The sequence below is a fragment of the Bubalus kerabau genome, chromosome 10 (genome assembly GCF_029407905.1).
Source record: "Bubalus kerabau isolate K-KA32 ecotype Philippines breed swamp buffalo chromosome 10, PCC_UOA_SB_1v2, whole genome shotgun sequence".
NCBI classification, from domain to species: domain Eukaryota; kingdom Metazoa; phylum Chordata; class Mammalia; order Artiodactyla; family Bovidae; genus Bubalus; species Bubalus kerabau.
The window spans coordinates 12,841,857-12,866,910 of NC_073633.1; the positions used below are offsets into that span (position 1 = coordinate 12,841,857).

Consider the following 25,054-nt stretch of genomic DNA (forward strand, 5'->3'; position numbering starts at 1 on the left):
AAAATGAAATTCACGTATACATGTCTTTAGTTCCAGCCCAAATGTCTCTAAAATATGTGTTGATGTTTCTAAGCAGTATATATAGATTTCTACGATGGAAGTTATAGCTCCTCCTATGGCCTTTTCTATTTTTCCACATTTGCCTTCCAAAGAATTTAGAGGTGTGAGCTGGGCTCCTCTGAAAACTTTAGGGCATTTTTTCCCTTTGAGTATTGTTCATGTTGCACTAAAAAAAAAAATGAGATTCACACAGTTCTTATTACACAGATATGGTTTGGATTTAAACCAGATATTTTAATCCTAATTATTCTGTCCCAAAATGAACATCAGAAATGTGTGAAATAGACCATTTCTGCCTGCCTGACAACAGATGGGTAGATTTTTACAGCAGTCGGGGAGGAAAGGCAGCCACTTTTCAGCAGCAGCAGAATCTCCCAAGGATCCAAAGCCCCTGCTTGTTTACAGAAATGCTTGCACTCTGGGGAGGAAACGCTTGTCTGTTCATAAATAAATGCAGTCATCAGAGTTAGCTCTGGATGAACCCATCCATTTGGCACAAGTGGAATGCTTTGAAGCTCAATGGAAAGAGGTCACTAATTAAATGCGGGACCAGGACAGACTCCAGTTACAAACAGAATGGGAATTGTCTTGAATATTAGCAAGCGAAATGAAAGGCAGGGAAATGGCTTCTTAGACCTGTTGGTACCCTGACAAGAAATGAGTGCATTTAAGAGAAGCTTCTCCTCATAGGCATTACCTTGCTATTCTTTGACCATTTTCAGTTTCCCAAAGAAGAAACTTTCTTAAGGAACCTATTTTAAAATGTCTTATAGGTCTCAAATAATCCTATCTTCCTGCATAGAAACATTTGCCTGTTTAACTATATAAAAAGTGTATCACAAAATATTTCGTATTTTTAGTATTAAGGGAAGAAAGAGTTGTTCAGCCATGTCCAGCTCTTTGTGACCCCATGGACTTTAGCTTGGCAGGCTCCTCAGTCCATGGAATTCTCCAGGCAAGAATACTGGAGTGGGTTGCCATTCTCTTCTGCAGGGAATCTTCCCGATTCATGGATCAAACTCGGGTTTCTTACATTGCAGGCAGACTCTCTACTGTCTGAGTCACCAGGGAAGCCACCAGGGAAGTAATAAGAAATAGATATGTACATGTGTGGATATATATGTATGTTGTATGTGTAAAATGATTGTCAGGCTAGAATTGAGTCTCTTATAGCTAAATATATCTGCATTTTCTTGATCTCCACTTACATGATTTTTTTAGTAGAAATAGCACAATCCTTTATACATATATAGAATGATATAAGACAGGCTTCAGCTATAAAAAGAAGAAATGAATAGGAAGAATTCTTTTAATTCAGGCAAAGACACAATTTAGTAGATAAACTTTATAATCTTCCTTGAATATACAGGAAGGTGGTTTTGTTTCCTGTTGAGGGAACTTTTTGTCTTAGCTGCACAGAAAAACACTGAAGCATCTGTGCAGTTCGAAAGCCAGGTTACGTCTCTGCTGGTGCGTTTCCAGTTACTGGTCATGTTGATGGAGAGATTCCTGAATGCTGGATTGTGAGCACGTCCTCCCTAAAATGAGAGGAGACGCGTTCCCAGCAGATGTGCATTATTCATTGTCATCGGCGGTCCCTGGCCGATGGCAAAAGGACCCCTGGCTTTTGAGCTGGACTGGACCTTAGCGTGCTTCTTTGGACCTCAGCCTCACCGGTCCCCGGACGCCCCTTAGTCCTCTCAAGCAGAAAGAGGTCCAGGTCCCTTTGGCCACACATGTTCCTTCTTTGGAGGAATGAGAGAGAAGAGATCAGTGGCAGGAAGGGATCCAAAACACAGAAACCAGTCTCAAAAGAAGCTGAGTGAGCGTGAGCTCCAGCTAGTTATAACATGTTTCCTCTTGCCTAAGCCCCACCCCTTAGAATGCAGCCCAACAGACACCCAGACACCTTGAGGGGGTGGAAGAGGCTGAAGGAAAGTGAGGCGTGCGCAGCAGCTCCCTGGAGATGAGCGCGCACCTCTGAGATGCTGTCCATTGTTTTCATTAGGTGCTCCTGGTATTTCTGCTGAGAATTCAGTAGAAGGCTCCTAAGTAGGAGACAGTGACCAGTCCGTGGTAGGGACAGGGGCTTCCCAGGTGGCGCTCGTGGTAAAGAACCTGCCTGCCAGTGCAGGAGACGGAAGAGATGTGGTTTTGATCCCTGGGTCGAGAAGATCCCCTGGAGGAGGACATGGCAACCCACTCCAGTATTCTTGCTAGGAGAATTCCATGGACAGAGGAGCCTGGCGGGCTACAGTCCACGTGGTCGCAAAGTCAGACACGACTGAAGCAGCATAGCATGCATGCACAGGAAGTAATCTCCTGTCCACAGTGAGTTCAGGCCTCTCTTCAAAGGAGCTCATTCAAATACCGTTTATCCACAAGGAGACCTGTACTTCCCAGAAAGACAGCAGCTGGCCATCGTCTTGAGCCTTCTCCTCACATGGAGTGAGGTCTCAAGGAACAGACCATGGGAAGGTACATTTTTAGAGGAAGGTGAGGACAGTTAGTCCCGAGGGTGAAGCAGTATGAGCTGGCTGTCCCTGGGGGCGCACTGGTGCACACGCATTAAAATGGAGAGGAGCAGAAATGCCAGGAGCTGGAAAGAAACGAATATAAGCTGCTTCACAGATTCCTCAGGAGCGGCCTTGAGCTTTCACTTCTCAGAGTGGATGGTTCCCTTGTGAGGGATCTCGAAATACGGAGAGGCCAGACCATGGAGATGGATCGAAACAGACATGCTTATTTGTATGAAGGTTCCAATATGTGGCCCTTTCTTAAGAATTCATTGACTCATGACCCCTGACCAGGGGTCTAAACCAGAATCTAAACTGTAGCATAGCACAGTTTCCAGGAAGATTCTTGGACTTCAGAATTCTTCTGTATTTTAACCCTGTTAAATTCCTACTACTGTTACTACTACTACTAGGTCACTTCAGTCGTGTCCGACTCTGTGCGACCCCATGGACTGCAGCCTACCAGGCTCCTCCGTCCATGGGATTTTCCAGGCAAGAGTACTGGAGTGGGGTGCCATTGCCTTCTCCGTTAAATGACAGACAGGTGGTCATGGTACGACAGACATCATTATAGTGACCGTTAATGCATTGATCGTTTCTCAGCCCTAGTAGATGACTCAGCTGTTTAAAGTATTTGAACAAAAATAACAGTACAACCAAAAAATTGGAGTGGTCCTTTGTACAGTCTTTAAAAGACCTTCACCTGCACCTGTGTATCCAGCTGCCTTCTTTTAAGATCAACTTTCTGAACTATCTATTATTTTAAAAGAAAAACAGGTCCAACTTAATTAGCTCCCCAAGTACAAACTGATAACTAGAGAATTGTTGGACTGCCAGTTTTCTTGCAGAGTGGAATTTCAATCAGAAAACATGGAATTTAAGTGGAATTTGCCAGTTTTTGAAGTGGAACATTGGCAGATCTGACCTACTGGAGAATTGCCCGGGAATTTCTTTTAGATGTGTGTGTGGGGTGTTTTTTTTGTTTGTTTTTTGGGTTTTTTTTTTTTTTTTTTTTTTAGTAAAACAAAGATTGTCCTGATCCATAAAAGCATCTTCCTTTGTTGTCTTCCACGTGTTTTCAGACTCCTTCTTTACAGGGACGTTTGATTTTCTTCCGTTTTCCCTGTGAAGAAGTCCCACAGTCAGTCAGTCATCAGAACGAGGCCGCATCGCCTGGTCTGACGTGGCGCTTTCTCGTTTCAGGTCAATCCGGGCTACGAACCCCTCGGAGCACGCAGTGATCCTCGCCGTGGTCTCACAAGCGTAAGCTCACCCCCAGCCCCCCGCTGGGAGCACTGCTGTTCCTCCTGAAACCTTCTCTGACATAACACGTTCTCGGAGCTAGCGAAGCCAGTGGGGAGGTCTTTGGCCTGACACCAGCAACCTTCGATCTCACTTGGGATTTTCCTTGTCTTGCAAGTTTCTAGAAATATGTAGGCCTTTCTCTTTATCCTCTCTAATTTCTGTTAGCACCTCAGGAAAAGAATGGTTACTCACTGTATGCCAGAAATGAGTGGAAAATCTCAGGAGGAGGAGGTCTGAACAGAACGTTGTTCCAGGTTACCTTTTTTCTTTGAAGAAAAGAGATAGGGAAATGCTTGTTTTTTCACTTAAGAAAAAATAAATTATACCATGAGAACTGGCACCAAAGCCACTGCCAGAAAAGGAATATGCAGTCTCTGTTAGGACTGTTATGTGGCTAGAAGCAGGACGAAAGGATGAATGCCAGTGCTGGAAGGGAAAAAGGGCTTGAGCTGTAGGTTGGAGACTGTGGGATGAGAAACCCCTGTGCTGTGTGTAGGACATGGCCCGCGCTTAGAATGAGAGGCCGGGAAGGAGAAAAGCTGCGTGTACAGCCGGCTTGACGAGACTCTTTGCCAGTACCAAAACGTGTTGTAGCCACTTAATGGCCATCACTAGCTCTGGAGAGCATAAGACCTTAATCTGAGCCCGGGACTGACTAGACTTGGCCCCGTTCTGAGAGTTGGCACAGATTCTGCCCTGGAGGAGCTAACAGGCCAGCAGCTCAGAGTGTCAGTCTCCCTCAGACGGGCCCTACCCAGGGGGAGATTTAAAATATCCACTCCGAGGCCATATTGGGACAGTAAGAAATCCTGGCTTCCAAGTCGTGCCCTATCCAAAGACTCCTCCTGACCTGCGACTCCTTGAGTGTCTTGTTAGGAGCTGTGTCTCTTCACTTTGACACCTACCACAGGGTCTGAGGCAAGGAACGTAAAGAAACTGTCCCACTGGCCTCAGCATCTTGTGATGACAGGATCTCGAGGGAAAGAGCGAAGGGACTAGCCTTCTTCAGCCTCCTTGCTTATATTTTATCTTCTGGGGACTGAGAACTCCTAACAGGGTCTTAGAGCCTTGACATGGGTACCAGACCACACAGCATCTGCCCAAGCCTGGCTGATTCCATGGGCCCAAAAACAAAACATTCGTTTTTTTCCTGCTCACATAGCAAAAATGTGTGCTTGTCCTTGACAAGTGGTGGTTTGTTGTGTCTCGTTATGAGTTTTCACTTTTTTCCCTATTTTTTGAAAATATTTCATTTATAGAGGAAGTTAATAATGCTTCCCAGGTGGCGGGTAGTGGTAAAGAACTCGCCTGCCAATGCAGGAGACATAAGAAATGCAGGTTCAATCCCTGGGTCAGGAAGATTCCCCTGGAGGAGGAAATGGCAACCGACTACAGTATTCTTGGCTGGGATATCCCATGGACAGAGGAGCCTGGCAGCTTATAGTCCATGGGGTCACAAAGAGTCGTACACGACTGAGGTGACTCGGCACGCAGAGTAATAAAATTAATGCTGCTTGTGCCACCCGGCTTATGAAGTAGGACATGATTCATACCTTTGGAGCCCGTTTTGTGCCCCTACTTATTTATTGACCAGAGAGGGTAGAACCTTGACTTCCTGAAGAGGCGGGGAGAAGAGCTCTTCCCTGTCAGGTGGGATTCAGCCACAGGTGACGAGGCAGATATGCCCTGGGATTTCTGGGCAGGCAGAGTTGTCTACTTCTCCAGCCAATCCCTAGTGTCCCGTTTTTCGTCCCCATTTCTACGGTACGTGCTCCATGTCGCTTGCGGGCTGTCTTGGGGACACCATCTCTTATACAAATGGCAGCAGAGCTTCAGCACGACTTCACGATCAGCTGACCCCATCCCCACCTTGTACTTAAACTGCATCTCTGAGACCTGGAGGCAAGCTCAGCTCACGAAGCCGCCCCGTGAAATGAGAGCCAGTGAGTTTTGTCTCCTTCCCTCTAACTTGGCTCTCCTGATGGCTCTCCTCTCCTGTCGGCTCTGGGGCACTGCGGCCTCTGATGCCAGTTGTCCTCCTGAGAGTTGGACCCAGCTAGGTCTAGGGGTGGGCGTCGTGCTTCCAGAATGTCTGCGGGTGTCAAAGGGCACAGTGCTCTGCGGGGCGAGCGTTGCACATATGTCGTCCCTCGACGCGCTGCTCCTGTACACTTGCGCCAACTCTGAGGGAGCCTCTCGTGCGTACATGTGCTACCGTTCTCACCCACACTGCTGGAGTTCCCTCTACTGTCTCTGCTCTTTTTGCATCCAGAGGCGAATGTGGGAGTCTGGCTTCCTGTAAGACAGGTGCCCGCTGCAGGCGTGTGCTGGCCAGGAAGCCACTCTTGGAGCCAGCTCCCTGCTTCCTCCTCGCTGTCTCAGCATTTCAGTGTGAGGAGCCCTGATTGTATCTGTTGAGTGATCACGTTTTCTGCTCTGTGGCAGATCCGGCAACTATGAAGAGGCCTCTGTGCTCCCCCTTCTGCACGCGGGCTTCAACAGGGTACGTAAAGGACGACCTGGCACCTCCCACAGGTGTGGCTGTGCGTCTTGTCGCAGACATTCGGCCCCAGAACTGGGAGGGAAAGCTGTTCTCGTGGGGGGTGACAAGCGTCTGCTGGCCAGGCTTTTTCCCTTTTTCTCTCATAACTTCATTTATCATAGCAACAGATATATAATAGCTAAAAATCCGTCTTACTATATCAGGTCAAAATTCCATAGTTCCAAAGTAATCCCTCTTAAACTAGTTAGCATATGTGTATGTGATTATCAGTAGTCCCTAGATCGGCGCACAGAGTTCCATGGTCTTCAGGGCCCAGCCAGAGCTTACACCCCAGACACAGGCCCCTGATTCCAACAGCATCTGAGAAACTCCTAGTTGAAACCATACTTGTCAGCAAAGAAGAATTCTGAGTGATGGCTCCATGAGTAACCCTGATATTCAATTTTAAGATGAAGACTGCTTACTCAAGGAAACTGAATGAGCTCCAAAGGCTTACCAGTAGCTCAGGGGAGGGGCAGTCTGAAGGTTTGATTGGAGGTGAGGCCTTGTGCGTGCAAATGGAAAGCCACATGATGGAATCAGTTTGAGAGAGAGGAAAAAGGGGTGGAGAAAGAGCATCAAAATATGGCTGCTTAAAGGGAATATATTTCACAAGATTAAGGTATTACAGATCCTTACAGAGAAATTGTGGATGACCTCACTTTATACACAACTTGATTTTTTTTTAAATAACAAGCATCTATTTCTTCTATTAGAAAATAAAAGATTACCCTTTGGAAAAAAAAATAGAGATCCACAGCTGACTTAGGCAGCTTATGAGCTGCTGCTTTAAACCAAAAACAACAGCAAAGAAAAATTCTGTGACAACAACATGAATAACACTGATGCTCAACTAGAAGATTAAGGTTGATTAAGGAGACTTACCACCAAACTAGATAACTAGGTTTACCTGGTGTCTCGGAATCCCGTGATCGGGGTAATCTGAATGATGTATCCTTTTCCTGCAAAAATAGGAGACCGCCCGAGCCTTGTGAATTATGAGAAGTCCTTTGGGTGCTTTAAGCAATGGGTATTTCACTCTCCTAGGTTCAGAAAGAGACGCCCTCTTTCGTTGTCAATCCCAGAGAAGCAGAAATTGCCCGTGGGATGCCATTCTTTTGGGCTTCAGTGTGCTTCTGTGGGGGAGTAACAGTGTTATGTAAAACATCGAAGGGGGTGCCACGGTTCACACGTGACAGGGTCGAGCAGTTCTGGTCAGCCCCATGTCTCACCCCTGACACCTGCCTCCTGTCCGTCATCACAGCTTCAAAGGCTGGCACTCGCTTCTGGATGCTCTTCTCGTGTGCCGCTCCATCTTAATGAGATGGTGCTTCAGAGCTTCCCAATGGAGAGTTAGTTGCACGAGGAAAATCATCTAAGAAGTCATGTTGTGGGAACGTCTTTACTTACTCATTTTCTGATAAATGACTGGTGTTCATAAATTTGTGGAATGTTGACCACCTCTGCACCCCAGCCCATCTCTGCCCTTCACGTCTGAGGCAGGGCGTCTCAGAATATGAGCGTGGAGGTCCTCTCCATTACCCGGGAGCGGGTTGGGGAAGGCACGACACACCATGGGTGCAGCGATGAGCCCCTATTGCCATGTGTGCTGTTGGGTGTCCCTTTGGAATTCAGCTTTAGGTTCACTGATCCCGCTTCCAACCAACTGTGATGTTCCACACCATCAGTGTGGAGACTGATGGTGTTTGGAGTGGTGCGTCTTGTCTGGAGGGCTGAGATTGCCTGTCTACTCAGAGAAAAGCTCAGGAGAAACACCTGTCCGCTTTGGGTGCAAATGCTACTGAGTAAATTTAGGAGAGATGATACAATTGTTCCTTTTTATTCTTTTTGTAACCTGTCTGTGTTGCTCTGGAAGGTTTCACTTCTCCATCTAGATACAGTACTACTTTCTGCAGGCAGCCATGGGGAATGAAGCCCTTGGTGAAAGCATGAAAAACAGTAGCCGTCAGAGGCCACCTGGTATTCTTTAGTCCTGGGCCTGATCAAGGCCATTTGCCAGCCAGGTCAGGGTGCCCCCAAGTAGTTGGGGCTCTTTCCCAGAGAAGCACACCACACCTGCCAGGTTTTCCATCCTGAGTTACCATGGCACAGAATCAGCTGAGGCTGCTCCCCAGGTGGCCGGTCTCCTTTTTTGGGCAAAATCCTGTCTCTGGCAACTTTCTACCCAAACACCCTTCCAAATATGCCAGCTATTCTTCTTGCCTTCCGTGACGTTGTTTCCCACCTCTGAGTTATTTGGCTTATGCTAAATCATCTGCTGAAACTCAGCTCTGTGTTACTAGCTAGTTGGCCAGTGCTTCAGTCGACGGGTCTTGAATGGGGACCCGGGAACACGCCGTGCCATCAAGTACCCCACAGCAGCTCTGCTCAAAGCCTCGGTAGCTCTGTGTGAGCGAGTGGCCCGCTGCATGGCGCTTGGTCTACTCCGAGCCTTTTAGAAAGAGCATCTCAGCAGAGGGCCATTGCAGCTGGTTTTTGTATCAACCTTTGTGTACCACTTTTTCTACTTGGAATGACGTTGACATGACATCATTCCAAGTGGAATCGTTCCAAGGGACATCATTACGAGTTCATTCAGCAGGTGTTCAGGGAGCATGGACTCTGTGTGAGGCACTGTGCTTGGCATGTCAAGGATGCAGTGATCAGACAGTTCCTCCCTGCAGAGGTGTCTTATAGAGGAAGAAGTGGGGAACTAAGACTTACTATTTGTCAGACCCCATTCTAGGTGATTGACCTGATCCTCATCTACAGATGAGAGGTTTGGTATTTTCTCTATTTTTGTGGAAGAGGAAACAGACTCAAAATGACTAGCTTGCAGAGCTCATACTCAAAACAAGTCAAGATGCAAATCTACGGTGTTTAACTGCCAACTCCTTGCCTGGTCCACCAAAGTCATACTTCCCAAACTGTTTCAAGGAATGCTAGTGGCCAAAGCTCTTACAAGGCGTCCATGACAAAAGGCTGCTGAGGTCAAGTGAGTGTGCAAAATCAGTGAAGACTCTGCTTCTCCTCCTCCTGTCCTGGGAACGTACAGTGCCTGCTGGTGTCACCTGAGCGTGTGGAGAAATACTGTGCTAAAGACACACGCCTACATTTCTGGAAGCAGGGCCCGGGAATCTGCATTTTAACCCAACATCCATGTTATTCTTAGCATGTTGAAGTTTGAGGAGCACTGTTCTTGGTTCACTCAGTTTATTTCAGATTTTTGCATTAACTAGTGAGAGTTGGACTGTGAAGAAGGCTGAGTGCCGAAGAATTGATGCTTTTGAACTGTGGTGTTGGAGAAGACTCTTGAGAGTCCCTTGGACTGCAAGGAGATCTAACCAGTCCATTCTGAAGGAGATCAGCCCTGGGATTTCTTTGGAAGGAATGATGCTAAAGCTGAAACTCCAGTACTTTGGGCACCTCATGCAAAGAGTTGACTTATTGGAAAAGACTCTGATGCTGGGAGGGATTGGGGGCAGGAGGAGAAGGGGACGACAGAGGATGAGATGGCTGGATGGCATCACTGACTCGATGGACGTGAGTCTGGGTGAACTCCAGGAGTTGGTGATGGACAGGGAGGCCTGGCGTGCTGCGATTCATGGGGTCGCAAAGAGTCGGACATGACTGAGTGACTGAACTGACTGACTAACTGAACTATAGTCTTAAAATTCCCCAAAGATTTTCCTATTGCCTTTAGTCTATAAAACACTCACTGAGTGTCACTTACGTGCAAACAAAGCACTCCAGTGTTTAGAAACTGTCACCCACTGGAAGGCTGACCTTTACCACACTGAAAGTTCTTAGGAGACCTATACGGAAAATAAGAATCATAAAAAATTACTACTTGGCTATAAAAGTGAAAATATAACATCATTTTATATTTTATATGTATAAGCATATACATATAATATGTATGCTTATACATATATACAGAGATATAATAAAAGTCTAAGGTAAATAAACCAAAATTAATGATATCTCTAGCCTTATGATATTATCAGTGATTTGGAGATTTTTCTACACTTTATACACTTTAATGTTATTAAAAAGAAATATAACTGTTTATCTCATCCTTTTCAAGAACTTATTTTATTATGATCATTTTTTGTGCTTTATGAAGCATCATCTGACACTTCTCAGAGCTCGGATACAGACTGACACGTAATCTCCAGCTGACCAGAAGCTCAACCAAAACTTCACCATGTTTGACTTTGTTTTGCAAATAGAAAGTATTTCCCTCCGTGTGTCTTCACGGTTCCCCTTCTGTTCTTAGCCCTTCCCAGCTTCTTCCTGGGATAGTGGCACCAGGAGCACAGGGAGAGTCGGGGGGGCTTTGCCGGTGATCCCCAGGGAGGTGCCGTCCACGCTACACATGTGGAAGTGTGTGTGTGTGTGCGCGCACACATGTGTGTGAAGGAGACAGACACAGGAGAGGGAGCAGTGTGAGGCACTCCAATGAGGAAAGAAGCAAAGACCTTCCCTCCAGTCCAGGAGACATCACTCAGTGCACACACGGTGAAGGCGTCCAGGCTCAGGTTTCAGAAGACTTCCCTTGGTGCAGCAGCAGCCCAGATGCTTCAGTAATTAGCAAGGCTGGGGAGGTGTTCCAACCCTTGCGTGTTTATTTTCCTGTGAATGTTCATAATGAACTTTTCCCCATCTTTGTTATAGTTAACTGTACAGTATTATCTGCTTTCTTGTTTCGTATACATTTTAACAGGCATTTCAAACACCCTGACAGCTGTTTTATTTCATCTCATCTTACTTACTAGTTGTCTTATGTAACAAAGTTACCTGAGGTTGGAGAAACAAGCCTTTTTTAATTGTTTAAGAAGTAATTATATTTGTCTTATGTATTATCTTTGCTTTTTTCCCCCAGAGATTTATGGAGAACAGCAGCATAATCGCTTGTTACAATGAACTGATTCAAATAGAACATGGGGAAGTTCTCTCACAGTTCAAATTAAGGTATGTAGTGAAATAGGATGAATACGAGGTTAACCGTTCTGTAGCCAAGCTTGTCTGTCCTCAGGCTGAGGGTCACAGCAGAACCCCAGAGATTCTGAAGCTACTGAGCAAGTGGTGGTAGCTGCTAAAAGAGAGAGTCTAAACTGGGAGCCCTTTGGTATAATGAAATAAATTAGAAGCATTTCTTCTTTTGACAGTATTTTCCCCTATTTACAGCAGTTTTAAAATTATACCCTAGGAAAAGTACTGTTTAACTTCTGTACAATTATATGGAGATTAAGAATAGCCTTTGAGCATTAGTACTTAGTACTTGCAACATTTATAAATTCCTACTTGGATTGGTATAGATGGGGGCAGACCCAGGGGTATCTTTATTACGCTAACTATGGTAATTGTTACCTATTTGTGATAGCAGTTGCCTGAGACCTGCTTGTGACCTCAGTATGCATGAGGTATCTTGGAGAGCGTTTTGAAGTCTCTGTGTGCATGTCTGGTGCTCTTATCTTCTCTGTGGTGCTCACTTCTGAGATAAATGGATCCTCTTGGTGTCTGGATGGTAGGATACTCTGCTTCTGGGGCTTCTTGAAACAGCTGAGTTCTAGCCCATGCCTGCTTTTGCTCAGGCTCTGTTCTGGCACACTCTCAGGACCCTGATTTCTTCAACCTGTCCCTGTGAGCAGAGAGAGCAGGGGAAAGAAGAGGCTCAGGGCAGCTTGCAGCCCCTGGGAGGCCAATCTCAAGGGGCTGCAAGCTACAGGATGCTAGAAGGGCCCTGGCTCCTTTCTCCAGCAGATTGAGGGGTCAACCTGGCTTTCAGTGTGTGCGTGTGTGCTAAGTTGCTTCAGTCATGTCCGACACTGTGCAACCATATGGACTGTAGCCTGCCAGGCTTTCAGACTCAGCAAAAAATAAGTAAGACAGCATATCTTTGAAATGGCTCTATTTCTTAACTTGACTACTGAATTTGCTTTCAAAGAGAACAAAACCCTTTCTAAACTTAACTTTTCTGGGCCATCCTCTGTCCCTTGAAAGAAAAATGGATGGGCATGAACCCACAGAGACAGGCTCTGCTGTGGTTCACCCTGCTCAGGGAAGTCGACTGTTTGGTGGCTAGACAGCTCTAAAAAGTGTGGGGTGAACACTCCCTTTTGCAGTCTTAAACGATTGAGAATCTCAAACCAGTTGGGGGTTCTTTGGTAAGGAAAATAAATCCCCTGGTTTCTTTGTATCCATATATTTATTAGCTTCAGGGAACTTCATAGAATTTCTTAGGGAAACCACATTGCCTTTACTACAGCAATTTATGAGTTTTAATTGTACTTTAATTGCTTTTATTCCTGGGGGTCTCTTTTGTTTTTATGGATAGTGAAAAAGACTTTGTACTTTTATTTTAGATGTTTTCACAATAAATAGGATTAGGAAAAGAGATATTTCATTTTGGTTTAATTCTTCAACAGTGTATGATCTACCACAAAAGTGAACTGCAGACGCCTTACTGCTTTGATCAATAATTCCCTCATTTTATTTTAAATGACTGCCTGAGTTTTCCTAGGCAGCATGAAGTTTGATGGCACAGGTCAGAGGGCAGAAGGTACCTCGTCAAGGGGGAGTGGGGATTTGAAATAAACATCCGCAGGCAGCACTGGAGATAAAAAGGAAAGGGCTTTAGGTTATCGTGCTGATGAAATCTGCTCAGAGCCAGGGGACTGAGAACTTCTCAAGGACTCACAGATTCAGAACTCGGCAAGGTTCTAAGCACCTAGCACTGTGCAAGTCCCATAACTTCTCACCCGTCAGTGGCTGGAGGTGGTTTGCAGAGTTGGGCTCATTGTAAAGTCGTAGTGAAATGGCTTGGAATCTGCGTCACGCTGGTGAGCGGACCTGGCCCAGCAGCTGCAGTCCCAGGAAGGTGGGTTTACTCAGAACCCTGACCCCCCCATCTTCTGCACCAGCTTCAGCTTGGCTGATAGGAAGCCTCCCTTCCCAGTCACAAGCACTTGGGAGCAGCCCCTGCAGGGGGGAAGGGAGGCAAGTTCTCTGCAGGAAAAGACAGAGGAGGAAGTACTAAGTGGTCAGGTCCTTCTGATGCTGTTTGGCTGATTGTACCTCAACTATCTTCAGCGCCCTTCTTGTTTTTTGGAGAAGCAGCGGTGGGGTGTGTGGTTTGATTTTCCCTAGGCCTAGTGGATGGGAGAGACAGTGACCCTCCATGGTCTCTCCAGCTCCTTAGGGTACTTCAGGACATCTAAACCATCTACCTGCACCCCAGGGGCTGTCAGGCAACTCTGTGACTTGCTGTTGATAGGGGAAATGAGGCTCTGTGTTATACAATGCCAGAATAATTATAGTCTAATTATATAATACTTTTCCCTGCAATTCCACCCCCAGCTGCAGCTAAATATGTGACATTACTAACATTCAGCAAGGACACGCTGTACTGTGTGGATAATACTGGATGTTGGAGGCAGACACTTCTGTCCAGTCTTCGTGGATGGTGACCATATTTACTTAACCAAGAAAAAAGATCATGTAATCAAACATAAGATACCTAATCTAGAAATTCCGTTATATGAGAATAACTTTTAAAGATAGGACAGAATCATACTTCTGTGTACATGTGGTGGATCGCTTTATTGAACAGAAGAATTCATGAGAGAGGAAATGGCTAGGGAGACAGGGGAGAACTGATGACCATTTATCACTTATGTTCTTGTGCTTCCTTATCGTGAAAAGAACTATGTTAACCAAAATATCAGTAGGATTTGGGTATTTACTGGGAGTTTAAGCTGATGTGCATGCTAAATCGCTTCAGTCATGTCCACCCCTAGGGGCTGTGACTTTACACTATTGAAGGATGAGCTATTGTTTCGTCATTAGGCAATCTGATACCCATTATCTGAGGCTTACACCTGGATCAGTTTATTTTACTCCAAGTCTTAAAACAGTAGCAGTCCTCCATTTTAGAAAGAATCAATTCCTGATGCACAAACCTCGGTATTCTGTGGAACACTACACCTCTCGTTACCAACCGATGTTTATAGAGCACTTTATCCTCACGTGGGCTCTGCATGACAGTCGTGTTACAGGAGTGGAAACCAAGCTGTGATGGCTTAAAGTAAGCAGCTTGTGCTGCATCGCTGCCCAGGAGCGCTTCTGGCTAGTGGCATGTCCATGACTCCCTCCCTGCCACTTGCACACTCCTGCTGGGATGTGAGTTTGTGTCCAGAACCTTCGCCCTTCACGCCACCACCTTGCACAATCCATCCCACCCTGGTTCTACAGCCTTGGTGTGTGTGTCTCAGAGGGCTGTGCATGTTTTGTTGGAGTAGATTCTAGAGTCCCTTTGTTAGGAACACAAGAGTTCGTGTAACCCAACCACCCCAGCACAACTGACAGAGGGAACACTGAGAGCCAGAGAGACTCTTGGCACGGTCGCGAGGGCCTGATACGTAGGCGCCAGTGCTGGAGCAGAAGCCGGGCACCCTGTGTTAAGTCAGACGCACTCTGCACACCATCATAGCACTGTGTTCCCTGTAGACTTTCTGCCTGTTGTTGTTCAGTCGCTCCGTCATGTCAGACTCTTTGTGACCAGCACGCCAGGTTTCCCTGTCCTTCACCATCTCCCAGAGTTTGCTCAAACCCATGTCCATTGACTCGGCGATGCCACCCAACCATCTCGTCCTCTGTCATCCTCTTCTCCTCCTGCCCTCACTCTTTCCCAGCATCAGGGTCTTTTCCCATGCGTTGGCTCTTTGCCTCGGGTGGCCAAAGTATTGGAGCTTCAGCATCAGTCCTTCCAATGAATATTCAGGGTTGATTTCCTTTAGGACTGACTTGTTTGATCTCCTTGCAGTCCAAGGGACTCTCAAGAGTCTCCTCCAACATCACAGTCTGAAAGCATCAGTTCTTTAGCACTCAGCCTTCTTTATGTTCCATCCATAGTCTCACATCCATACACGACTACTGGAAAAATCATAGCTTTGATAAAAGGCTCTTTGCAGGCAAAGTAGTGTCTCTGCTTTTTAATACACTGTCTAGATTTATCATAGCTTTGTGATATTTACCTGCTTCATGTGGATCTTCATGGACAACTAAGAAGATGAAGGGGAAATGGTTACATTACTAGTACTTCTTGGCTTTTCACAACAATATTCTGTTTCTCTGGAGCTTTTTCTAATTTTTCAACTTCTCAACCTGAAGACTACAAAAATACATTCGCATTGCTGTGTTACATGGCTCGTAAGAACAGAAAAATTAAGCTAAATTCTTCTACGTGAAGAATATTAATAATTAATGCAGGAAATTTAATTCTCAAACTCTAGGAACATGATTCAAAGTAATTACTTCATTTTGCTACAGGTTTATTTAAACAGAACCATCAGCCAAGTTGATTTAAAGCCTAGATTTACACATGGCAGTCCCATACCATTCGTCGCCAGAGACAGTAATCTGCTGGTCCTGCCAGTATACTTTCATTTTAACTATTGATAAAGATCTGCTTTGTTCCATGGGGCATGATGCTCACTGGAGAGTGTATGCTTTGTAGTGAACATCTGATAGATCCATTTTGGCAGCTGGAGCTAAGATCTTGTACGAAAGCAGCCTCTTGAATTGACAGAAACAGTCATACTTGGAGGTAGCTGTTTACATACTTAATTGAGCCACACAGGTCCTTTAAGAAAATACTTGGGTGCGAGGGGAATGTATCATCTGATCAGATGTGTTAGCACTTCATTATCCAGCTCCCAAAGCTAAGGAACTAGCCCACACAGACTTGCTTTTCCGTGTGGGACTGCTGGAGACAGGGCTCGCTTTGCTGTGGTGCTGGGCTGGGTGCTGGACCCAAAGGCCTGAGCATGCTGCGATGAGACTAGCTCTTGCTTGCTTCTTCATAAGATGTGGTGCAGTAATGACTTTGGTAACAATTTTAAAGTCCTCCTTGATTCTTTTTCACGTTTTAAATGATCATGTTTACAAATACAGCATTGCTAACAGGACAGTATACAGCTCATATTAGGTAGGCTGTAGCAACTTACTTTATTTTTTGTTTTACTTGAAGTATAGCTGCTGTACCATATGTTACAATATGTGCTGTGTTTAGTTGCTCAGTCATGTCCAACTCTTTGTGACTCCATGGACTGTAGCCCACTGGGCTCCTCTGTCCATGGGATTCTCCAGGCCCTGTCCTCCTGCAGGGGATCCTCCCAACCCAGGGGTTGAACTCAGGTCTCCCACATTGCAGGCAGATTCTTTACCATCTGAGCCACCAGGGAAGCCCAAGAATACTTGGAGTGGGTAGCCTCTCCTTTCTCCAGGAGATCTTCCTGACCCGGAATCGAACTGGGGTCTCCTGCATTGCAGGCTGGAGAAGGCAATGGCACCCCACTCCAGTACTCTCACCTGGAAAATCCCATGGATGGAGGAGCCTGGTAGGCTTCAGTCCCTGGGGTCGCGAAGAGTCAGACACAACTGAGTGACTTCACTTTTACTTTTCACTTTCATGCATAGGAGAAGGAAATGGCAACCCACTCCAGTGTTTTTGCCTGGAGAATCCCAGGGACAGAAGAGCCTGGTGGGCTGCCATCTATGGGGTCACACAGAGTTGGACACGACTGAAGTGACTTAGCAGCATTGCAGGTGGATTCTTTACCAACCAAGCTACCAGGGAAGCCCCTATGTTACAATATAGTGATTCATAATTTTGAAAGATTATGCTCCATTTATAGTTATAATGAAATATTATACTATATATCCCTATAGCTTATTTTATACCTAATAGTTTGTATCTCTTTCTCCCCTCTCCCCAGTGGTAACCACTAGTTTGTACTCTATATCTGTGAATTTGCTTTTTGTTATATTCACTGGTTTGTTGATTTTTTTTAGATTCCACATATAAGTGATATCATATAGTATTTGTCTTTTTCTGACTTATCTCACTTGGCATAATGCCCGCCAAGTCCATCCATGTTGCTGCAAATGGCAAAATTTTGTTCTTTTTGTGGCTGAGTAATATTCCATTGTATATCTACACCACGTCTTTATCCATTCATCTGTCAATGGGTACTTACATTGCTTCCATGTCTTGGTTATTGTGAATAATGCTGTTACGAATATTGGGGCATATGTATGTTTTTGAATTAGTGTGTTTGTTTTTTATGGATGTATACCCAGGAGTGGAATTGCTGGATCATAGTGGAAACAGTGTCAGACTTTATTTTTCTGGGCTCCAAAATCACTACAGATAGTGACTGCAGCCATGAAATTAAAAGATGCTTACTCCTTGGAAGGAAAGTTATGACCAACCTAGACAGCATATTCAAGAGCAGAGACATTACTTTGCCAACAAAGGTCCGTCTAGTCAAGGCTATGGTTTTTCCTGTGGTCATGTATGGATGTGAGAGTTGGACTTTGAAGAAGGCTGAGCACCAAAGAATTGATGCTTTTGAACTGTGGTGTTGGAGAAGACTCTTGAGAGTCCCTTGGACTGCAAGGAGATCCAACCAGTCCATTCTGAAGGAGATCAGTCCTGGGATTTCTTTGGAAAGAATGATGCTAAAGCTGAAACTGCAGTACTTTGGCCACCTCATGCGAAGAGTTGACTCATTGGAAAAGACTCTGATGCTGGGAGGGATTGGGGGCAGGAGGAGAAGGGGACGACAGAGGATGAGATGGCTGGATGGCATCACTGACTCGATGGATGTGAGTCTGGGTGAACTCCGGGAGTTGGTGATGGACAGGGAGGCCTGGCGTGCTGCAATTCACGGGGTCGCAAAGAGTCGGACACGACTGAGCGACTGATCTGATCTGATCTGATGATAGTTCTATGTCATATGGTAGTTCTGTTTCCAGTTTTTTGAGAAACATAGTTTGGAGCAATTTGATATTGGGCATTTGGTTGAGTGGGGTTTATGTTCTCCTCCGCTCACCTCCATCACCATTACTTACTGTACTTACCCTCCCACACTGGCGTCTTCATCTCTGCAGTGACAGGAACACCACCCGTCAATGGACTAAAATCCTTCATTTTCCATGCAGATTGTCTTGCTACTATTGAAAGCAGTTCTTGGTTTGATGTTTCAGATACACTCATGAGAAAGTATAGGTTATGACTAACTTTTCTTCTCACCAACAGCCTTTGAAAGCTTTAACAAAGAATTATTCTGAGATCTTGCAAATAATATTAAGTACCATGTCTTGAAATCTTAAGTTGTCCCTCCCAAGTACTTTGAGACATAGCTCACATAAACTATCTATGTTGAGTCTTACAACAAAATTTAAAGAATCTGCCAGCAATGTAGGAGACCCAAATTCGATCCCTGGGTTGGGAAGATCCCCTGGAGGAGGGCATGGCAACCCACTCCAGTATTCTTGCCTGGAGAATTCCATGAACAGAGGAGCCCAGCAGGCTACAGTCCCTGGGGTCACAAAAAAGCAGACATCACTGATCAACTAACACTTCACTTCATTTTATAGATGAGGAAACTGGGAGTCAGCAAAGAGAAAACCTTGCCCAGGGTCCTATCACTGGCAAAATACCGAACCAAGTTTCACCCAATTTTTTTCTACTCTCTGCCTTGTAAACAGTTCAAAGTAAAATGGCAAAGTTAGATGCTTTATGAGAGAAAAAATGAATAATGTTTAAGAGTTTATGAGAAGAAACATCTGTCTAGTAAATTAACATTATTTGTGGGGGGACTGCAGCCATGAAATTAAAAGACGTTTACTCCTTGGAAGGAAAGTTATGACCAATCTAGACAGCATATTCAAAAGCAGAGACATTACTTTGCCAATAAAGGCCCATCTAGTCAAGGCTATGGTTTTTCCTGTGGTCATGTATGGATGTGAGAGTTGGACTGTGAAGAAGGCTGAGCGCCGAAGAATTGATGCTTTTGAACAGTGGTGTTGGAGAAGACTCTTGAGAGTCCCTTGGACTGCAAGGAGATCCAACCAGTCCATTCTGAAGGAGATCAGCCCTAGGATTTCTTTGGAAAGAATGATGCTAAAGCTGAAACTGCAGTACTTTGGCCACCTCATGCGAAGAGTTGACTCATTGGAAAAGACTCTGATGCTGGGAGGGATTGGGGGCAGGAGGAGAAGGGGATGACAGAGGATGAGATGGCTGGATGGCATCACTGACTCGATGGACGTGAGTCTGAGTGAACTCCAGGAGTTGGTGATGGACAGGGAGGCCTGGTGTGCTGCAATTCATGGGGTCGCAAAGAGTCGGACACGACTGAGCGACTGAACTGAACTGAATGTGTGAGAAAGCCTTCACTGGACTTGTTTAATAGCCAGCATGAATAAGAAAGCTCTGGAAACTAGGCACATCCTTCCTGAGTTAGATGGTAAGTAGCTTACTGTATCTGGAGTTGCTCTAGGTTGTAAGGTAGCTAGAATGCTACGTGAGAAATTGAAATGATTTTAAATATTCCAGATATACAAGGAAGGTCATCAAGAATAGTGCCCACCTGGAGACCTGTAAAATGAACCAGGCAAGAGGAATTCTGCCCTCTTTGCCTTTCATCAGACGGTGGGTATAGTTGAAAGCCAAGTACCATAAAGGCTTCTCAACTAAGGTCATCAAAGTAAGAAAAGAAAAAACAAAATGTTTCTATGTCTGTTGCAAAAGGCCAGAATACCTCAGATCCAATATGGGCTTAATTAGGTTTTCCAAGCTGATGGGGCCGGGACTTCTCCATGACAGTGCTGTGAATGGAACAGCGGAATGTCATTGACGTAGAGCACAGGCGCCTCTGAGACTGGCTTCTGCGTGTCTCTCTCCTTGTGTCGGTACGAAGGTTTCATCCAGCACACACAGAGGTCATTCCATGACCCATGACAATTGGCTGGATAACGTTCTTCTCTTTGTGTGATATACGTAGAAGTATCTGCTGTTGTTTGTTTATTTCATTTGAAAGGCTGGGTTTCCTTTTTTTTTTCTCCAAAACAGAATATCAAATGGTACTTGGTTTTAATGAATCTGAGGAACTGTCTACTTTGGTAAGTTAACAGATGAAATGCTCATGGTTTTCTCGCAGAACTCACATGAATCTTTTGCAACTTTCAGGGCCTGTAATTCAGTGTTTACGGCATTAGACCACTGTCACGAAGCCATAGAAATCACAAGCGATGACCACGTGATCCAGGTACGGGGGCACGTTTTATCTTTAGACATCAAAAGAGAGCCTTTTAAGTCTGAGCCACCCTTTTCTGAGCACTTTGCTCTAATTCTCACATTTCAGCACATTTTCTTTGGAGAAAGGAACATCAAAGTATGCAAAGAAAACTAATACTCTTCGGCTGAGAATTAGATACTCAGTAGGAATAAAAATTAGTTCAGATCAGAACCTGCGATTTCTCTGACAGAGACAGGGTAAATTCTTTAGACTTTGTGGAAAGACATTGTTTATACCAAAGTATGTCAGAACTGTAAATATTTATAAATACCTTGGGAGCAGAATATTATCAGTGGTCCTCACTGATTTGCCTACAGTTGGTATTCCAGTTATAAAGTATTCTTATATAAAATAGGGGCTTCCCAGGTGGCGCTAGTGGTAAAGAATCCACCTGCAATGCAGGATACCGGGGTTCGATCCCTGGGCTGGGAAGATCCCCTGGAGGAGGGCATGGCAACCCACTCCAGTATTCTCACCCGGAGCATTCCATGGACAGAGGAGCCTGGTGGGCTACAGTCCATGGGGTCCCAAAGTTTCAGACACGACTGAAGTGACTTGGCATGTACGCTTAGATAATATTAAAGTCGTCTTCCTAAGGAAATGTGTTTGGCAGACAAACGTTTGTGGAAATAAAGTTGTCTTATTATTTTTGGAAGGTAGGAAATCCCACGGACAGAGGAGTCTGGCAAGCTATAATAAATCCATGGGATCACAAAGAGTCAGACACGATAGAGCAACTAACACTGTAAGACATTTACACTTAGAAAATATTCTGAAACGTAGACTCTGCACTGACGGGCACGGGCCTGACCGCCCTTGGTCTGCGTCGTGGCGCTGAGTGTGAGAGGCTCGCTGCCCTTGGTAGAGATAAAGACTGTGTCCAGCACAGCGCCCACGACAGCGTCTCACATGCTTTCCTGTGAAACAGCCCGCTGCCCACACAGACACCCGACTCCCACCTGGGGTCGGTGACAGCAGTTACCCACTGTGTGGGCCCGGTCACCCACGCGCTCGTGAAGTTACCTCGTTTCCCTTCAGGAACCCCATGAAAGAGACATACAGTAATACAGATGGGGAACCGAGGCCCAGGAGGGCCAAGGAATTCCTCCAAGGAAAACCCCGGTAATAAATACTGGAACCAAAACATCCAGCTGTGTCTTTCTGACTCTGGAGCCTTCCCACCTGGTTCCCTGTTTGGCTGCGTTTTTGGACTTTGATTTCCATGACATGGGTCCAAAGGCTTCCTCATGATGCCGCCTGTCACCGGCCCACCTGCCCGCGGATCCGCCCTGAACTACAGAGAAATCAGACATGTTTCTGTTATAGACCGGGCGCAGATCCACTTCCACCTGGACTCGAACAGTCAGTTCTGTTCATGAAACACATTTGTTTTGCACCTCCCTCTTTTTTTCTTTCTTTACGAGAGAAAACCAGAAGTTTCTTCGTATATACTTGCATACCAAGGAAATATCCAGGGAAAAGGCGTGAACTCACACCTCCAGCTTTTACAGGGAAGCCGGGGGTGGTTTTAGTGATGAGGGGAAGGGGCTGTCTGCTCTCTACCAGCTGTAATCTTGCAGGCAGTCCTTTCACAGACAGATGAGCCTTCCTTCTCCAGTTAGCTCCTGATGATCAGGAAACCTGCATCTCTGGGAGAGGTGGTAGGCCAATGATGCCACAAGCTATGAATCACCGGCAGCCTTTACCTGAAAGAGGAAGGAGCAGAGGCTGGGGACGGTGGGTGCCTGGTTAGGGGAATCCTCATATTAAAAGGGAAACTGTACTGATTGCAGAGTTTCCCTTGGGGCACCCTCTCAGGCCCCTTTACAAGCCTGCCAGCATCCTAAACATAAAACTCAAGCACAAGGAGGAAGTCGAAGAGAGGGTGTTACATATAAGGGGGAAATTTAAAAGGCCTTTGTGTCATAGATTTTAAAAGGTGTCATCATGAGTGAGTTGCATCATATATGTATTCAGTACCAGAGTCCTTCCTGGGGCAGCTCCGCTTCTCGGGGCATGTGTCTCTTAGTGCAGGTGGCAGAAGCACTTGACATTCATAAATATCCTCTCTCTCCCTTTCCATCCACTGAAACTGTTTGCTTCAAAACACTTAAGTGGTGCTTACCATGTGCCAGACGCAGTACTTAGCATTTTGCACATGCTCGTTTATTTCTTAAAACAATTCTATGAACCAGGTACTACTGTCCGAGCCATTTTACAGATGAGGAAACTGAGGTCCAGAGAAGATCAGTAAAGTGCCCGTGGTGCTAGTGATGGACAGAGCCCGGGTGTGAACTTGAGTGCCTTGGCTCTGCAGTCCATGTCCTGGAGTGCCTGTTGCATTGTGAGGTCACCTGGCACGAATGAAGGCCTATGACTTCTACCTGTATTTACAACCTAGTAGCAAAAGCAGAGTAAACACACAGGAAAATATGAGCATTTGGCCAACAAATAAGGAGAATAATACATGCTCAAGTATAATCTATTCCTCAGCTATTTACTGAACAGTCCTGAACATCGAAAGACAAATCTGAAGTAACCTTTGCCCTTGAGGATTTTCATGTCTAGTCGGGGAGAGAGAAAGAAAAGAATTTAGGTCCAGTGTAATAGGGCATCAGAAGCCTGCACAGGATGGGGTGGGAGTTGTCGGAGAGGCACAGGCTCCAACTGGGTAGGGGCTTAAGGACAGCTTGCTGGGGGTGGGTGGAAATCGGAGCTGACATGACCAGGAGGTGGGGAAGGGCCTCTAGGCAGAGAGCAGGTGGGCAGAGTCCCATAGGTTGGGAGACAAGCCCAGGCCACCTAGCTGCAGGCAGGGCGGGCCGGGGCACTGTGAGCCCGACCTGATGAGCAGGGGTCCTGCTGCCCGCCCAGGGAGGGCGGCGACCACCACGGGAAAGTGATAGAAGGTCAGTGAAGACAGTGTCTCCACCGCTTCCTCTTCAGTGACCCCTGGAAGGCCCGAGAGCCACCTCCCAGCCCCTCCTCCCCCCAGGGCGGACGGTGCTAATAGAAGCCGGCTTCCCCAGGGCGCAGCTCCCCGCGTGTCCCTGCATCACTGTGTTCCCCGCTGCTGCCATCCCCGTGGAGGGCACAAGTGATTCCACGGGCAAGACCGTTTCTGAAGCAGCACGTGGATGTCAGTTATGCCCAAAGAAATCCGTGACCTAGATGCAGTGCGCTCACATTCTCCCCACGGTCCTGTTGCTTGTCCCCCTCCACTCAGCTGCTCATCTGGTGATTCTGTTCTTTGAGAAGAAATGGGAGGCTGTGGACAGAAGCTGGGAGGCAGCCAAGGTGATAGCTCTAAATTCCAGGGCCCTGGACAGAATTTTGGAAAGAAGCTTCTGAGTCTGCCCATCCCAACATGTGCTCGGTGGGGACGATGCCTCAGGCCTGCGCTGTGCCCAGCCGCGAAAGGACTCCCTCCTGCCCAAGGTTTTTAACTGAATTTATGCTTCAGTTAGACCAGAAGTGGCCTCAAGGCATAGCACTGGTTAATAGACAGTGGCAATTATCTATTAATATTATCTAGACACGAGAGATCAAATTGCTTCCTTGTAGAAATGTGACTACTAGAAGCCATGACCTGTTGAGTGGAGTTCTAGTTAATTTTTTTTAAGACTTTTTTTCTGATGTGGACCATTTTCAAGTCTTTTTTGGATTTGTCACGATTTTGCTTCTGTTTTTTTTTTTTCTTTTCTTTTTTTTTTTTTAAATTTTATTTTATTTTTAAATTTTACATAATTGTATTAGTTTTGCCAAATATCAAAATGAATCCGCCACAGGTATACATGTGTTGGTTTTTTGGCTGCAAGGCATGTGGGATCCAACCCGCATCCCCTGCATTGGAAGGCAAAGTCTTAACCACTGGGTCAGCAGGGACATCCCTCTAGTTAATTTTTCTGTGTTCTTTTTTTTCTGAGTTTTTTCTTATTTCATGGGCAGTGGGTGGTGAATAAGGCCCATTGCAAGCTGGCACTGGTAAATAAAGGTTTCTTGCTATTTTTACTGCTGAAGAATGTCTTCCGGTTTCCAGAGGGCCTAGGGTGCTGGGATGGCAGTTGAATGAGCTCATTGCTGGTCAGGAGGGAGTCCACCCCCTGGGGCTGGGGGACTCGTCAGACCGTATCAGAGAACGCTGGCCCGGGGCACGTTTTCTGTGCCCTACAAGTGTTCTGCAGGCACACAGCAACCTGTCCTGACCCATATCCACTTCCCATTCACAGTATGTCAACCCAGCCTTCGAGAGGATGATGGGCTACCACAAAGGCGAACTGCTGGGGAAAGAGCTCGCCGAGCTGCCCAAAAGCGACAAGAACCGGGCAGACCTTCTCGACACCATCAACACCTGCATCAAGAAGGGCAAGGTGGGTGAAACTGGACCCATCCACAGCCCCCGCCCAACTAAGATGTCATCTCTTTCACATGGGCTTCTTTAATGTTACAATTAGGTGAAAAATCTCTTACGTTTGTAAGAT

The 25,054-nt window shown here is 45.9% G+C and overlaps 1 protein-coding gene across 4 annotated transcripts in view; it reads left to right on the top strand.

Annotated features, from left to right (window-relative positions):
• Positions 1-25,054, top strand: part of PDE8B (phosphodiesterase 8B) — a 257,110-nt gene that overhangs the window by 158,949 nt on the left and 73,107 nt on the right. For all 4 annotated transcript variants that reach the window (XM_055536616.1, XM_055536617.1, XM_055536614.1 and 1 more), the window contains exons 4-8: positions 3,780-3,839; positions 6,327-6,384; positions 11,309-11,397; positions 20,465-20,543; positions 24,803-24,943. In XM_055536616.1, coding sequence (XP_055392591.1) covers positions 3,780-3,839; positions 6,327-6,384; positions 11,309-11,397; positions 20,465-20,543; positions 24,803-24,943 — 427 coding nt within the window. The remainder of the gene's footprint in view (positions 1-3,779; positions 3,840-6,326; positions 6,385-11,308; positions 11,398-20,464; positions 20,544-24,802; positions 24,944-25,054) is intronic.